The following is a 17,426-nucleotide window of genomic DNA, read 5'->3' as shown; positions in this document are numbered from 1 at the left end:
AGGTGCTCATGTAAATGGCAACTCACATCTATATCAAATATGATTCGTCCACGCGGTAGACCGAGTTTATGCAACATTAATTATCTTCCCCACCACAAGAAGAACGTATAGGCAGGATCAACATTAATGAGAGCGACAAAAAAAAGTTGCTCAAATTATAAGTAGCGAGAAATTTCATCCACTCAATGTGGAAGTGGACGAGGATTTGTTGGAGTCGATCATTTTTATTTTTTTTTGTATAAAAAAAGAAAAAGAAAAAGCGGAAAAAAAAAGGAAAAAAAAGAAGAAGAGCTCATGGAGTGAATGAGAAAGAATCAATTAAAAGGCATGCACGTCAGATCAACCCTTATCTCTTGCTTGGTGGTCATGGCATAATCCCACATCCACACATTTATACGAGAAAGAGGGAGATGGGGGGTCCCATATTTACTTTTGCACTCTTTCATCAAGTGGCATCCTCAGTGGCATGCATGCATGGTTGCAAAGCTATTCACAACTACATGTGTTATATATATATATATATATATATATATATATATATATATATATATATATATATATATCTATATATATAACATGAGTCACACGTTTTAGCTGATATATTATATTATAGAAAAGTTGGAATCTTAGAATGGTAGCACTAATCTCACCATTATTTAATTTAATTTATTTATTCAAGAGAGAGAAAGAGGGATTTTCGTTTGTTGTTGGTGCGGAAAAAATTACTAATATTAACCTTGGGCGGGATATCACTGGGTAGCTACGGAGTTTTAGCACAGTTGGTTAAGAATTGATAGCTGACATTTAAAATTCTAAATTTGAAATCTAATTACTTCACATTTTTAACTAAATTTATTTTTATAAAAATGAACGAGGCAAATACCTTACTATCCTTCTCTCTTTAAAAAAATAAAAAAATAAAATAAAATAAATAAATCGATGGGGGAGTGGGTTTGGGTGTGTGAGTTGGGATTGGACGGTTGATGGGGGAACCACGGGCCATATCTAAAAAATAAAAAGCTCATACCCACAAATCTAGGCCCATGTTGGATCATCCTGATCCTGCCCAAGGGGCCTTGCTAGGGCTTTGTCATTGAACTTGGGCCCAGTGTTGGGCTTACATCAGGCCCAACCAAACCTACTTAGATGTAATTATAAATGCAGTGTAGTTAGAAATGCATGCAGTTAGAAATACAACAGATATTAAGCATTACGTGTTACCTTTCAATTAGCTTGTATATACTATGGCAGAAGTGAAGAAACAATTCTATCTCTATAATAGGTCAAAAAAAAAAAAAAAGCAACTTTAATTAGTCCTCAATAAAACTATAAATAATATCATTTTTGGTAATTACCAGTAGATAACAAGCAAGTCAAATATCAAAACACAGCAAATAAATTCTCTCCTTATCTTTCTCTGTCACAGGTCTTTCTCTCTTTCTCTTTCCCTTTTAACTTTTTCATAAGTTAACTGTCCGAACATGGTTGGGTTTATTAGCAGCCCTAACAGTTTGTAACTTGTCTTCTTATGTCAAAGCTGATATAGCAGCTAACGGCTGCTAAAAAGGGACCTGCAAGAAATACACGGCCATTCACCGTGTTTTGACGAACTCAAACCCGTACAAATGCAGATGAAAAAGATGGAAAAGGATATCCAAATTTAATTTGCCAGCAATGTTTATACGAAAATGAAAATTTGAATTCAATCGATTAATATCTGTCCTTTTCTCTTCATTTTTTTTTTTTTCCTTTTTTTTCTCTCCGTGTACATCATGCATGTGTTACCTTCACGGTACGTTATAGGCTTTGTACTCCTCCACAAGCCGTGCGCGAAGCAAAAAAAAAAAAAAAAACTGACACGAGAAATCCTTGGTTCAGGCACTCAAAAAATTGTAGGAATTCAAGTAAGAACACATGAATCAAAAACAAAAACAAAAAAAAATGAAACCTTCAGGGTGTGTTAATTCTCGTGATTTAACCAAGCCTGCATGTTTCATGTGATCCCGCTTTATATCTTTTAACCTTTTCAATTCCAGCTGCTCATATAAACTCCCATACATCATGGGAGTGGAATGATATATGGGATCAAACATCATGCATGCATCAAGATTGCATAACACTCGTGAATTAAAATTTATTTTCTTAGTGGTGGGCAGTGAAGTCATAAGGAGAGCATAACCAATAATAATAATAATAATACTAATACTAATGACCCAATTGATATTTTTATCTATGTAGCCCACCTGAGTCACACCACTATGATCTAACATTTGTTAGCGTTACGTTGTTGTCACCATTTATTTTATATAGTACTCTTTATATTGAGCTAGCTAACTTCTCCCTTGGGCCATAATTGTGGCCATGTCATAGTTGTGCAAGTACCTTTATTAATAATGACCCTTATTATAACAGGATTGTGATCATAAGGTAAGCTATGACTCTTTTCACTAGTGGAAGTAACAGGCCCGCTGTTACATAGCCTTGTCGGCTGCGATGAACCACCGACTATGCCGACTATATATCCATGAGCATCTTATTTTGCATATCTCTAAATTTGCATTTGCATTTGCATTTGCATTTGCATTTGAAATGTGCGATTAACGCCCAAAGTTGATCAATAATTGCCGCTGTTTTACTCTGGCCAAGATTACTTTTCTTGTTTCTATCAGTATCCCTTCTTACTGGAGCCTTTTCCGCTCGCATTTGATCCCTGATGCTGAAGTGGGAAATCTCTAAAAGGAATTAGAATTTGAAATGCCTGAGTGCGGCGCATATCTGCGAATAATTATGTTGATGTTGCAAGTAGGGAGCTAGCTAGCTCCAAACTGCCAAGATGCCGAAAGAAGCCCAGAAGCTCACTTTCCTGAATTGCTCTATAAAATGAAGGCTTTTTTCCCCACTAAGGAAAGTGATTCCTAGTACAAGTGCTTCTTGATTATGCTTCTAATGGGAAGCCTTATCTTAGTTTGTTCCCTAGAGCTTTGCGCTTGGACTGATAAAGGGCACATCAATAATAACGAATAAAGTTATCCAAATGACAGGATGATGCAAAAACTAGCTATTTATAGAGCAAAAGAACATTGACACCCCCCTGGCCTCCCCCCTCCCAAAGAGGGAAAAAAAAAAAAAGAAAAAAAAAAGAAGGGATCATCAATATGCTGTTTACAGTATAGAGCAACTATTAACTCACTGAGAGCTCTATTCTTCATAATAATCGCTTGATCTCAAATTACCCACATCTAGTAGATAAGATTAGATCATCACATTACAGTACCTGCTTTGTTGTTTACCAGCTAATACAACCAGCATTGCCTACCATACAGATCAAGTTAGTCCAAAGATCCATGACTTTTGAGGTCCCAAGAACCTCACTGTGCAGTGTCTCTCCTACTGAATCAGGCCCAGAAACCCTGCATCACCAAATATTGTTCTAGAGGTTACCCCGGAATTTATTAAAAATGAAGATAAATATGACGAATAATCTTTTTAAAAGCTTTTCACATGCCTTAACAGCTTCATGTCAAGTAAGCCGAGGTCGAATTGCGGATTTGAATCATTCCCATGCATATATGTGTTTATAAAACATTAGGTTTCCAAGTCGAGACCGCGTAGATGATCCTTCCCTTCCAGCCCTGCAGCAGCCACCGGCTATCCTCATCGATAACAAAGTCCTTGTGGTAAATGGTTCTCAACTTCTCCTTCGCCTTTCTCATGATCTCCGGATTCAACGGCAGCTGCTCGAACCCAGCCCTGAGGTTCCTCACTTGCCACTGCTTGTAGGTCTCCGGCCTCTCCACCCTTTCTGACCCCTCGCAAGCTATCACATTAAGGGCTTCTCTTCCAAAAAGATCTCTTTCGATAAGCAGCCTCTGCTCGTTCTCCCGCGGCACGTTCGTCTCGAGCATATCAAACAACGCAGAGAAGTGGAATAGAGCCTCTCTGAATCTCGTCACAAAGAAAGGAGCACTATACGAGCCATTAACAATCCCGTGAATAAAGACTTCGGGGTTCATTCGCCTTATAGTGTTGAGGACCCTATTCCTGGGACTGTCCACCGCCACCGTCTCATCGATAAGATTCCTGAATCGATATAAGCAGTTCACAATAAGCACCTCGTCCTTATTGATTTTGAGATCCTCAACTCGAATAGTTTCCCACTTTGAAGCAATGGCTTGATATTCAAAAGGTACTTTGAATTTCTTAGCGTACTCCGCCAGCCGCCGCCCAGTTTCCTCGATCCGTTCTGTAGGGCGGAAGCCCGGCTGGGGCACATCAATACCGGTGATCCGAAGCATGGGGGGGCCGCCCTCCCTCTTGGAAAGCCGCTGAATAAGGCAGGGCCACTGGAATCCAAAGAAGATACCGAAATCTATAATATGAACCTTTTTGGCCTTCTCCGCCACGTTGAGGATCGTTTGGTTGGAGAAGAAGTGAGAGACCTTCTTGAACGGGCATGCCGCGAGGTACAGATGGTAGGCCTTCAGCATGTCGGTCGCCGTTGTCCGTTTGGCCACTAGCTTGTGATAGATCTGGCTGCCCGTGCCAGCTAAGCGGGCCTCAAGCCCGTCGGCAAAGCAGTACGCCAGCCGCTGGGACCCATCCCCGTTCGGCGAGGAGTGTTGCCTTAACTGTTTCAGAAGCTCGTTGGCCGTCCGGCGATCGTCAGCCGCTACCGCCTGAGCGCAATGGATAAGGAGAGTCCTCAAATCCACCACCTCCTTCCTGTTTTGCTTCCTTCCCCTCGGCCTTGCCCCGCCAGCCGACCCTTTAGTTTGGACATTCTCGGAGCTGCTCTTGTTAGCTTCGTTCTTCATCAGCTCTTGCAGATCAGTAACTTTCTTAGAGGACTTCTCACCTTGGCAAAGTAGGACCATATCGAACATCTCCGACCGGAGGGGCTCCTCTGAGAAAACGGCGAATTGCTTGTTGCTCCTCCCTTCCATCAAATCCAAGTCTTCGCTATTCGGGTTCTTCCTAACTTTGGAAGTAAAACTTGGTGATTCCTTCTCCCCCGCCTCCGCCTTTACCTTGTTGACACGTTGATTACCCTTTCTCAACTCCCGACAGAAAGAGATCCCAGTAGCCTCTAAATCGATAATCAGCTTATCGCTACTAGGGAGGAACTTTTGAGCTTCCTCTACTCCTTTCCGGAACTGCCAAGCCGGAAGACTCTCAATCAAGAACTCAGGTACCCGCCCTGAGGTTATCAACGGCTCTTCGAACGATTCAACTGCATTACTTCCGTTGCTTGAGGAGCTTTTCGAAGGCTGAGAACGGTAATCAAATGATACAGGGTAAGCCTGCGATTGCTTGTAATTTGTAGAATCTTGAAACCAACAATTATCCGCCACTCCGCTGCTTCCGCTAAAACAACCGGAGTGCGCGTAATTGCTGTTACTGCTGTCATTAGGGCTTCCCAAGAGCGGCGGCCGCACTGGCGAAGGCGGAAACTTCTGGCCCAGTATGTCATAGAAGGGCTTCGCGGCAGCTCGAAGGGCCGCCTCTTCCTGGTAAGTGCTTACCTTCTCATCAATGTCTTCTTCCATGAGCATGCGGCTTATGTAATTGAGGGCGATATCCGATATGATCTCACAATCTTCGGGGCCATCCCCCTCATTAAATTTGCAAATATTGGACGAGAAATCGCCATTTGAATTCGCAACAGGGACCATTTGGGGGAAGTTCTTGTAGGTATTATGATCTAAGAAGGGTTGGGACTCATTTAATCTAACTCTAGCCATTGAATTCTCTCCGGCGGAGTGATCATCGTACGTTAGGCCGCTGAACATGCCGGACAACTCGCGGAGCCGGGAATCCAAAACCATTGGGTCCTAAAAGCTTAATAAAAATCTAATCTTTATGCAACTGCTACAGCTACAACCCACCTCGACCTCGTAAATTCAATTGTGACCTGCGGAACCAACTTCGACTCTAAAATCTATTAAAAAAAAAAATAAAAAATCCCCACCAAATCAACTAAAAAGCATAATTTGCGACATGGGTAGTTGACTCCGAGGATCTGTAATTGTAATTACACCAAAGAGCAAGGCAAATATCTCAAAACAAATAAGATAAAACCGACCACCTCTCTACCACCGAATGCCCTATTTCCTTCACAAGAGAGTTACTATTTGGTTCTACGAAGTAAAGGATTAACAACCCACCACCCAAATCGATTAATTAGACGCACCACTAGGATCGAGAGAGAGAGAGAGAGAGAGAGGCGTACCTTATCGAAACCCTAGCTTAGCCAGAGGAGGAGGAAGAGGCAGAGGAGGAGGGAGGAGAAAAGGAAACAGCTTTGGGAATGCGAAGGAGCGGGGATGGGGTCCTCCTCTCTTGTGTCGCTGCTACACATACATAGTAGAGAAAACATCATTATTATTATTATTATTATTATAGTAGAATTATTATTATATTTTTACAATGCTATTTTAGAGATGGATGGATAGGGAAATGGGAAAAAAAGACAAGGGAAAGGTGAGAAACTTCTCGGGGAATGAATCTGGATATGTGGATGTCATCATAGCCCTCGGATTTCGGGGCATGGGTTATGGCCTTTGGATTCCGTTCGCCCGTCCATTGGAGGAAATAATTCCTTACACCGAGTGTATAGTTATATACCCTATACGCCGACGCCATTTTATTTTATAATAATCAAATTATTTCAACACCTTTTGCTTCCACTACGGCAATGAACAAAATAATTTAAAAAAAAAAATCCAAAAGCTATAAAATTTAAACACTGATAACTCATCTAGAAGCATATTTTTGGCACCATTTGATATTAAGATAATAAATTCAGTAGTTCAGATACTTTGATCATATTTATAATATTAAATATTGATCTCGCAGTAATATATACGTAGATTATATTGATTTCGTTAAACATATAATTATGACAATGCCACTAAAAATTAAAAGAAAAAATGTCCCTGTTAGGTGGTCCTCGGTACGAGCAAATTTTTTTTCTGCGTCCAAGACAAGATTTTTTTATTTTTTATTTTTTATTTTGCTGAAAATGTGAATCAACTAAGATTCTAACTTGGGATCTCGAGTACCAATCACGAAGCCTTTTGCCACTTGCTCTAGGGACAATATATTATTAACCATTAGACAAGGTGTAATAGATATACAGATACACCCGGTGCATGGATGGGATTTTCTCCGCCCATTGGGGCCGCAATATTAAAAGAGCCCGGCCCAGTGGACGATTCTCAAGAATGGCCCAATTTTGCCTGGGCCCGTCGCCTTCTGGTCCTCGGGCCCACAACGAGCTTCACGTGGTGCGGCCGCGGAGCGACACGTGTCGGTTAGCACCATGGCACGCTTGGGTGACAGGTGGCGGTGCGAGCGGAACCGGCGCATGCAAATAAAAACGCACGCGCGCGAAGCGGCAGGGGCACGTGTCCGTGGCGGTGTGCTTCCACGTCGTCTGCGTCGACGCATTATTCTCAAAAAAATTTGATTTGGATTTGGAGAAAGACAAAATTGAGATTCAAGAGCGGCCAAATATTGCGGGGCGCAAGATTTTCATAAACTAGTCAAATTCAAAATTGAAAATGTAAAAGAAAGATAAAAAGTTCAATTTTGATTACACATGCATTTTAATGCTACGAACATAAAGATGAATTACACGGATAATAATATAAAATATCAAAATAGAATTTTTATATTTGCTGACGAAAATTACTAATTTTTGAGATAATTTGAAATTTCTTTAAAGTAAGGGTCCCAACCCTCAAACGAAACATATTGAAATAGAAAAGTCATTTCATAGGAGGGTGAGAGGTTGGTAGGATGAATATATAACTCTCCATCTTCCATGAGTCTTCATGCAATGAGATTAGGAGACACACATGTATTATTAAGTAAGTCAAATCAATAATAATAATATTTATATATTTGACTTCAAAAGATAGGTATGTAAATCATAAAAGATATGGCATATTCTTAGCTAGTCTAGCACTAGTCAAATGATCAAATCTTTTCTAAATATTTGTTTATCTCCAGCAAAGCAAGACAAATTTTATTTTATTGTATAAACAGTAGCAATTTCTTGTTTTGTTATATATATATATATATATATATATATATATATATATAATATATATATATATATATATATGTATGTATGTATATAAAAGCCATTACACATGCAGTACGTGTTGTTGATTTATTATCAAAATTAAAATCTCTTCTGTAGCCTTACATGCATATATATAATATTTGAATTTTGTTATAACTAATTCTACGAATTAAATTTGATTAATGATATGCAGTTGCACCGTCAATATTATATAGAGACAAAATATTATATAACCATTTTTCTCTGGTGATTGAAACAGTGGGTAGCTAAGATATGGGCAGAGTCACTTCTTTTTTATATTTTATTCATTAATGAGAGTTGACTCTACATCACATCAAGCCACGAGCCACATGCAGTATTAATAGCAGAATAGATAGAGAATAGAATTGAACGAAACTTAGCAGGATACGTAGAGGCAAAACTGGCCGCGTAATTTAGTTAGTTGCACTTAGTTACTCCTTTCTTAATAGGTTCTCTATCTGTATTCATCCTCTCTGGAGCGCGCGTGCAATAACTTACCACAGAGGGGTTTAAGAAGTAATCTAAAAATATTTGAATCACTAGGCCAGAGTTTTGTGGTGGGAGTCGAATACAGAATTTTATAATGGAGTCGCACGATTATCCAGCTATGTAACCTTTGGTAACAAATTAGGAAACTGTTTAGCATATCGATGTCCGCTACAGCGGCTATGTATATATTAATAAAGTAATTAACTAGCTAGGTAGTATATATCTATATATATTAAACAAGGTACCTGTCACAGGAATTGTGTGGTGATGCAGGTAAAGATGCGTACGATAATCACATGCACCAGATCGATCCACATTGGTGAAGAATCTAAAGATGGTGTGGTTCCTGTTGGACCATATCCATGTGACTTATGGACAAAGGTCAAGAACACCAAACAAAAGCATCTTTATATAACCTGAATACGTTAAGCTAAGTACGTAGCAACGTAACCCACTAGCTCTTTGTGTATGATCGCAATCGATAATAATTCTCATTATATATATCGTAATTGAAAGCTCATATTTCATAATATTTCTAATTAGCTTATTTTCTTCCCATTATTTGTTCTCCTAGCTCTAAAACTAGTTTGCTACTTATATGCTAATCTACATCACGCATCTAAAGTGCATGCAAGTGGTAGTTTACTTAGTTTTCACTTGATTTTATGTATGCTAAATTTTTATAATTTCTAAGCTCATTTAATTTGTAGTAAATAAGTATCCGGATATGCATGTGCATGCTCTACATATTATGATTCCATCATCTCTGCGCGCATCTGAACGTACGAACCAAAAAAAAATGTTTTTCAAATATCACTCCGTACCACGCAAAATCGACGCTTCAAGCACAAAAATTAATCAAGATATATCTTCGCACGTGCTCATCATGTGCAGCGGCCTGGTATGGCGGTGGCATGCACGTGCCAACCCCTTTTTTTCTATTTTTTTTTTCTTTTCTTTTCTTTTCGTGGGTATCTCACATTACCCTTTTAAAAGTTCGAAGGAGATATTGCGATAGTGGAACAAAGCTTAACCATTGTATTTGCCCCCATGCATGCAACATTATTCGAAGCTTAAAGGAAAGGAGTAGTCCTCAAAATGGTAGCTAGCAAAGCAAGTGACAATCACTTAGGCCTACTTTGGTATCGCAAAATTTGAAAATAATGGAAGAAAAATTAATGATTGAAAACGTTCTTAAATTTTCAGAATCTTCGAAAGCATGAGAGTGATATTTTCTAATAACTGCACTACCAAATTAGGCCATATGCATGTTAATATATATGATTGAAAAAATTACAATAAAATAGATTTTAATATAATTGATTAAACAAATTAATTTTTGAACGTAGGAGGGTTAGGATCTTAATTTCTTGCATCCATGTTCCAATGCCCGGACTAAGGGTAATAAAGTGACCACAACAACAAGTCACTTTTTCTTTTTCAAAGGATAAAAATATGAAAAAGAAATATTTTAACAAAAAAGATTCCTTGTTTGTTGGTTCGGCACTTAAACAACGTACATAGCCCATGTGCACACCTGGTTGATACGTATACGAATTAATTATGGGAAAGGGTACATTATAATTGTAACGTTCTTATTAACAATTTCCCTGAGTAGAATTAATTTTGCCTATTTACCCACAAAATATTGTCACATTATTCCACTTAAAAGTATTGTCCATTGGTGGACTGTTTGGTTGGAAAGAAACGATAGCATTTTTCAAAATAAAAGTTCGCAAGAAAATCAGATGTTAATAAGCATTAAATAATTTCTGATTATGTGAAATAAAATCTAGCACTGATGAATTTTTTTCTGTTAAAATTTTTAAATTATTATTTTTTGTCTCTCTCTTCTTTTTTTTTTTTCTCTCTTTTCTTTTATCTAAGGTCCTGCTGCTTTATTTTGTATGACTAGTTTACTTTTTTAATAGATAAAACGAATATATCTTGCCACCTTTTCTTAAAAAAAAAAAAAAAAAAAAAAAAAAACTACCAAAGGAGTACTAGATACGCGCACATGTGCCATGTGCTTGTGTGAAATATAATATTGATGATAAGCCAGGAGGATTATATCCGTACTTATAGCATTGACTCGCATTGATTCCCTAAAACAGAGACCTAATTAAAATAGATAATTAAGCACCAAGTATATGCTTTGCTTTCGTGCTCACGTCTAACGGAGTAACCCACATGCTAAGGTACACGATGAATTGTCCCATTCCATGCTATTTGGCTCCGTTTTAATTAGGAGCAGATATTTCCACTCTCATATATGGCTACAACGCGACTAATCCCTGAATAAGATAAGGAAAAAAAAAAAAAAAAAAAGATGATCCAAATAGGCAGCTAATTTAGGTTTTATATTCATTATTTTACTGGAAAATGTTATTAGCATCCTTAAAAAAAAAAAACCCAATGAGTTAAGATTTTTTTATTAAAAGCTCAAGCGTGATGATAAGCATTATTAATTATTAATTAAAGCATCATTTGGGCGAGAAAGAAGTGCTCTTGATTGCCCCAGCGACAACTGCGTAACCTTTGTTACTACTCATCTGTGGCATGTCAAGCCATTAATTAAGAGTGGTTAGGTTAATAAGTTTATGCGTACCAAGTTCGAGGCCTCCCTCAAAATATTCTGCACAATTGTTGAGTGATCTATTCACTTAATTCGCCAAAGCAAATTCTAGATGCTAATCCGTAAACTCGAAACACGAACCCTAACTACTATCTTACAAATTGCTGTTTCACGGACGCGATTTACCGGAGCATACAGGGGCTAACATGCAATCTTCAATTGAGACCCTTCTTCTTGGCAACACATCAACTGCAATGTTACTGGTTACTTGTTGCTAAAGTCGCATAGTCCTCCCTTTCCCTGTAAAATTTGGAATTTTTTCCGGTTGCTGCGGAAGGGGAAAGACCATTTTGAAGATCTTTGTTAAAACATGTCAAGCAAAAATCCAGACACACACACAAACAGGTCGTATCTGTTATTATTATCTTTAAACAGCTATTTCGAGTGCTTATTGTAACGAATATGAAAACTAGCATTTCGCTAGAGAATACATGAAACACAAGACAAAATAATTGGAGGCTACTTACGAATCTCTTCATCAGATAAATATCTTTTTATTTACCTCGAGTGAAAAATCATATATCCAGGTGGTGGCCAATCTCTCACCCACATCTGCAGGGTATCAAGAGAGTAAAACTTAACTGATTAACAGTACTTGCATCTCTAAGTTGATTTTCCTCATTCTACACAGGTCTAAGCTACAGGCCTCGTCGAAAGAAGCAGTTTACACCCGTTTTGGGAAAAAGCTATTCTGCAAACGATACGGAGAGCCGCATCTTGCAGTGACTCAGAAGTGAGCTAAGCTGTATACTAGGATCCATGAAAGCTGCGAATAAGAAGAACAAGTTCTTGGTTATGAGCCAGCCAATAACTCAGATCAAAGATAAGAGATTAAAAACAGCATGATTTTCTTTAAAAAGGTTCTTGTCCGCGAGATGCTGGTTGATTATGAATCACCTCAATTAGCATAAATGACTTGGGCTTAGGGCCAAAATTAATCACTCCATAGCCCATATAATAGCTCTATTAAAAGAAAGTATAATTGCTTAATAAAGTTACCAGAAAAAGGGAGAATGAAGCAAAGAGCCCCTCTTGAAGCAGATTTGTGTGACCCCCGAATTCTTCCTCGTCTATCTTCAGTATATATGTGTAGTACCCATAAATAATTCCAGAAGAGAGCACCAGAAATCTGAAAGGAAACGAGCAGAAAGGTATGAAAGGAATACTAGTATCTTCATATTGAAAACTGAGATTGACAGAAGCATTGCACTCTGCAATATATATGTTGAATAAAGAACTACAAAATATGCATAGAGAAATAAATATTGTTCACGACAATTTAGTCATAAATATACACCATATTTGCAGCATTTCTTCTGCTAAAGATGAAATTTTTTTTGATTCAGGCATGTCTCTTATCAGTTACAGCAATAAATATCTACAGATAATTTTATTTGGCTCAGAACCATTTGATGAGGAAAGCATGGTAAGCACGCTCAAAAGGTCCAACAGGAAAAGCAAAAATGCATTTAGAGTTCAAATGCAACAAGAGATGCAACTTTTCAATGTGCTTACTAAGATTATTGTACATATAGACATTGAAATCAATTGAGAAGACAAGAACCATTTCAGAAGACACTCAAGCAACATTGACGAGAAGAAAAATTACAGGTCAAAACATTCAGACATTTCTTTTCCATCAGTCCAGAACGCTACTGCAGCAGCTTTAATTTGACAGAAAATAACAGTCAGGGCCAATGGCAATAACAGGCCTTTCACATAATTCTTAAACAAAAAAGTATCGGATGCATACTAAAAGCTTATATTATAGGTTCTGCTTTAGTGTATAATAGAAATGACGGAGGCTAGGTACAAGTGACAGCACCCAAAATATTCAACACAACATAATTACAAGTCCCAGACTGATTACTTTAAACTGCCAGAGTATTCAGCCACATGACTCCACACTTCAAAATAGAAATGCAAAAAAAAAACTAAAACAACAATGCATATGTTTATGCATATGACACAACGTATAGGCAGTGGGATCTTTTCTTCTTTATACAAAGGGAAAAGAAGTCACCAGATGGCATATTAATGTAACCATAAAGCAGAGGCCATAAGATGGGATCCATGATCCTGTCTTAAAGCTGATCTAAAGACCAAAACAAAGAATAATCTCTGCTCAAATATAGAAGTAACACATAATATCTAGGTCATTGGGAGGAGGCTTCTATAGGCACCAATATACTTGTTCACCACGTAGCCAATCCTAGCAGACTCCCATAATATGTATCCTGTCTGACAATTTCTTTTCTGACAATTAGAAATGAAATTGGACTTGCAAAATTCGACTGCATTGAAAATTTTATTATGCTAAATAGGTATGACTTTCGACTGTTATTTAACCACAATTAGAATTTTACCAACTTTTTAGCTACTTAAAAGCACCTGATACTACAAGAAATCGCAATAAATAGTCTACTGTAAGAAATCACAACAAATAATCCTAGTGTTTACACAGTTGTATTGATTGCAACTTCGGCATCCTATACCTATCCAATTACTTACTATTCATAGCAATTGCTTATATGAGTTACAACAGGGTAATATCACTTTCAGTGTATAAACCTGGTGTTTATCATGCACTTTCGATCAAGTTCAACCTCTGTTTCAAATTTGAAGTCCTTGAAGTGGACTTTAATTGAAAGGTTTTAATATAAAGGTTTTATATATATATATTTTACCATGTTCCTAAGTGAAGGGCACTACTCAAGACAGAAAGGGGGGCGGAGGATTATGTCAGTAGGTTATTCTTACAGCCAACTCACTGTCAACTAAGCACTGCAGTTCTGATTAAGTTCTCGCCCTAAACTTGCTAAACAAGAGAGTTATCAAAATAAATAATATACTGTTCTTCGTTAAGTTGTCTACTCTAACAGACCCTAGGACAGCAAGCATAACATCCCCTATTGTTCTCCTATGTGACTTCGTTCTGTAATCCCATTAGCACAACCGCAGCTGAAGTGACTAATAATCATTATCCTGCTCCAAAAAATGTTGTTCAGGAATCATTTATCACTTTTACGGTTTTACCATCTAAGGTGCCTCTCTTCATCAAACCTCAACATTCATGCAACAGCATACCAATTTAGTAAAAAAATGTTCTAAACCATAATAGTCCTTCAATAAGTCCATCTTAGTTTCAATCCTTCTTTATCAATATGATGACCGCAAACAACAAGGCATCTACCATAACTTCGTAGGTAGTGCTGCCACCACATAGAAAAATTACAAAATGGTAAAGTTTGTACTCGAAACAAAGTATTGGACTTTGCTTAAAGTTTCCGCCATTAGACTTTCCATAGTCATCAAAAGCAATGAAATGTTCTGGAAATCAGCAGTTATTTAGGTCATGAAAATGTTTGTCGGCATGAATATCATTCAATTTACATGGTAAATCCCATATTCTAGTCATTTTAATATAACTACCAGAAGAATATGTTTCTTCACTTTTATGCAACACTCCATTCTGGTCTACTAACACTTAGATATACAAGCTAAGGGCACAATCTTGATACTATATTCCAGCCCACTGTTTGCAGAAAAATTGGAAAGGGGGCCGATACTCACCCACTAAAAGTTCAACAAAAAAAGAAAAAAAAAATCATGTTAGCAAAACTTAAGGTTAAAAAAAAAAAAAAAAAAAAATCATGTTGGCAAAACTTAAGGTATGCAAGATGTTTTCTCTCTAGGCATTCCAATGCTAAAGCAAAAAGATTAAACACAGCAAGCCTTGTCAAGCAATGACCTCCAAACATTAATTTGTTAAACAAACAAACATAACAATAATATTCCTCTAATCTGCAAAGCTCGAGCAGTTGGCACTTTAAGTGCGATTGATCAACTACCTAACTGCGGCACAATCAACCCAGGAGCAAAAACAAAACAGGGGGTATAATGATGGATGTGACATAATGAAGAATTTATAACAAATGTCTAATATAGATTGCTAGCTTCTTGTTACTCTAAAATCAGAACAATATTTTCCTTTGATAACAAATGTATTTATACTGTCTTTCTAGGATATAACAAAAGAGTGTGAACCTAACCAATACAAGAAAATCCACTATCCCGACTCTCACAGGATTACTCATCAGCTATGCCTTATGTCCAAGATACCAATGTTCCCGAAAATGCAAATAAAAGCAAAAAAAAAAACTGAAAGCACTGAAAAAACACAACAAAGAGATGGAAGATCCATAAATAGTTTGTGAGATCTTTCTAAAAGATGCAAACTTAACTAACCATCGGCATTAAGTAGCATGGGACAGGCAATTATAACATGCACCGTCGCGATTAAATACAAATAACATGAGAAATTTACACCCTCTATTGCTCCAACACATATCATCCAAAAATGCTGAGGCCAAAAATTCATCCTCCACTAGTTAAATAGTGTATAGACAAAATTCAAAACAAGCTCGTTCATCTACTGTTTGGTATCCAACAGTCCAATAAATGAAAAGTTTAATAATGCATATTATTGGTTAAGTGATGTGATACTAAACACTGGTCATTAAATAAAACAACTTGGCAAATAAATGCTAGTGAATCGTAAATCAACAGTAAGGTCACACATTTACAAAACTTACACGACAATCCAAATTGCGCCAACGAGAGGCACCGCACCCCACACCAATCCACAAACGAGACCTAGCACTTGCCGGATCCAATGCAGTACGTCCCCCAATTGATCCTAACACAAACAAACGCAGTAAAATCACACCCACCAATCAAAAGATCTCCAAATACAAGCACAAAAACCCCTAAATCACCATCCGATTCCCACGAACATAGCATCAAATCGAGCACAAGCGATCAATATCGCTCACCTTGTCCCACGTAGCATCGGGATCGAGCAACTTGGCGAATTTGGAGGGGAGAGCGTGGCCGTTCTGCAGCTGCGGCTGGGACTTGGCCGATTTCGATTTCTTCATAGGTAGAAAGCGAGGATCGGGAGGTGGAGAGGGGTTAAGAGGTGCGCGAATGGTGCGGAGGAGGGGACGAAATTCTAGGGTTTCAAGCGAGGGGGCGGGGGCGGGTGGGGTACACGACGAAGCTTGAGAGGAACTCGGAGCGATCTACGGTCGGGGAAAAGGCAGATAAAATATAAATAACTAGATAAATAATATATAATAAATAAATAAACGGAGACTGGATCCGGAGATGTGATTGGATCGATGCGAGAGTATCCTACTTTGCCGAGAGAGAGAGAGAGAGAGAGAGAGAGAGAGTGAGAGAGAGAGAGAGAGGGATGAGGCGGAAGAGTCGAAGATATGGCGGAGACATAGACTACTCCATGCGTGCGAAGTAAATGGGCTGAGAGGCGCGGGAGCAATCGAGCGGCCCATGGGCCATCTGGCCCGGTACCGCTAGGAGCTCCACCTGGCACGGGTTGGGTACTGTAGCGGCTCGTGTACCGGTGCGAGCGATGCAGGTGCTATGGCCTGGCACAGCATGATCCATGATTGGGTGTTAGCTGTGTACGGCAGCAGCGGGGATTTTTTTATTTTTTATTTTTTTTTTTAAATTGATAGCACGCTATCCATTTCGTTCATTTTATTTAGAAATAAACTTAGCTGGAAATGTGAATTAATTAGAATTTGAATTTGGGTCTCGGATACCAACCATCAAGTCCTTTGCTACTTACTCTAAGAACGGTTAGTCAGCAGCGGGGATATTGATGTGTGTCGAACCATGCTGATTCAGTGGCCTGATACGGTTTGATTTTTGACGGACTACCGAGACAGCCCACAGCCTGCCGAGCCAGCTTTCTTCATCTTCTATAAATATTGAAATAAATAAATAATAATTTTTTAAAAAAAAATCAAGTAGCCAGCAACTAAACAACCTGCCATCCATGTGCAGCGAGATAAAGCAGCGAATCATATCTCATTTGTCAAGAGAATATAACAACTTTCATTATATTTCATACTCACATGTGTCTCTGCATCAGTGAAAATATGAGCTACGATCTAGCTTATATTTTGTTTTGGGATAAGATGGTCTAAATTTCTCACATGGTGATGCCCTCTATACGGGTGTAAAACCCAAAATTAAGTAAATGGAAAAATTTTCTCTTGATTCTCTCAGGATATAAAGCTAAATTACTAATGTTTCATACTTCATAAAATCGAATTAAATTTCATTATGCTCAATTACGCGACACGAATGACTCATAAATACTCA

The 17,426-nt window shown here is 38.1% G+C and overlaps 2 protein-coding genes across 3 annotated transcripts; both read right to left on the bottom strand.

Moving 5' to 3' along the window:
* On the bottom strand, positions 3,027–6,371 carry LOC109724109 (scarecrow-like protein 9). Of its 2 annotated transcripts, XM_020252796.1 has the most exons (3): positions 6,230–6,371; positions 3,506–5,911; positions 3,027–3,410 (listed from the first exon to the last, which is right to left on the bottom strand). In XM_020252796.1, exon 2 carries the CDS (start codon positions 5,823–5,825, stop codon positions 3,576–3,578), a length of 2,250 nt encoding a protein of 749 aa, XP_020108385.1. In that variant the 5' UTR covers positions 5,826–5,911; positions 6,230–6,371; the 3' UTR covers positions 3,027–3,410; positions 3,506–3,575. The 2 variants fall into 2 exon arrangements, with proteins under 2 accessions (XP_020108385.1, XP_020108384.1); XM_020252795.1 differs by having other exon boundaries at positions 3,506–6,359.
* LOC109724478 (uncharacterized protein C20orf24 homolog) lies at positions 11,569–16,472 on the bottom strand. Its single transcript, XM_020253319.1, has 4 exons — positions 16,070–16,472; positions 15,830–15,933; positions 12,234–12,363; positions 11,569–12,000 (listed from the first exon to the last, which is right to left on the bottom strand). Exons 1-4 carry the CDS (start codon positions 16,172–16,174, stop codon positions 11,962–11,964), a joined length of 378 nt encoding a protein of 125 aa, XP_020108908.1. The 5' UTR covers positions 16,175–16,472; the 3' UTR covers positions 11,569–11,961.

Source organism: Ananas comosus, linkage group 18 (genome assembly GCF_001540865.1).
Source record: "Ananas comosus cultivar F153 linkage group 18, ASM154086v1, whole genome shotgun sequence".
In the NCBI taxonomy this organism is placed as follows: domain Eukaryota; kingdom Viridiplantae; phylum Streptophyta; class Magnoliopsida; order Poales; family Bromeliaceae; genus Ananas; species Ananas comosus.
Note: the sequence above shows the minus strand (reverse complement) of the source record. Positions and strands in the feature narration are given on the sequence as shown.

Bases quoted from the DNA above. Each gene is read 5' to 3' on its own strand.
- LOC109724478 (XM_020253319.1), bottom strand. From the start codon at position 16,174: ATGAAGAAATCGAAATCGGCCAAGTCCCAGCCGCAGCTGCAGAACGGC. The intron at 12,364-15,829 runs GTAAGTTTTGTA...GTTTCCTTTCAG, and splicing joins GGCGCAATTTGGATTGTCGT to ATTTCTGGTGCTCTCTTCTG. The intron at 12,001-12,233 runs GTAACTTTATTA...TCTTATTCGCAG, and splicing joins CTTCATTCTCCCTTTTTCTG to CTTTCATGGATCCTAGTATA.
- LOC109724109 (XM_020252796.1), bottom strand. From the start codon at position 5,825: ATGGTTTTGGATTCCCGGCTCCGCGAGTTGTCCGGCATGTTCAGCGGC.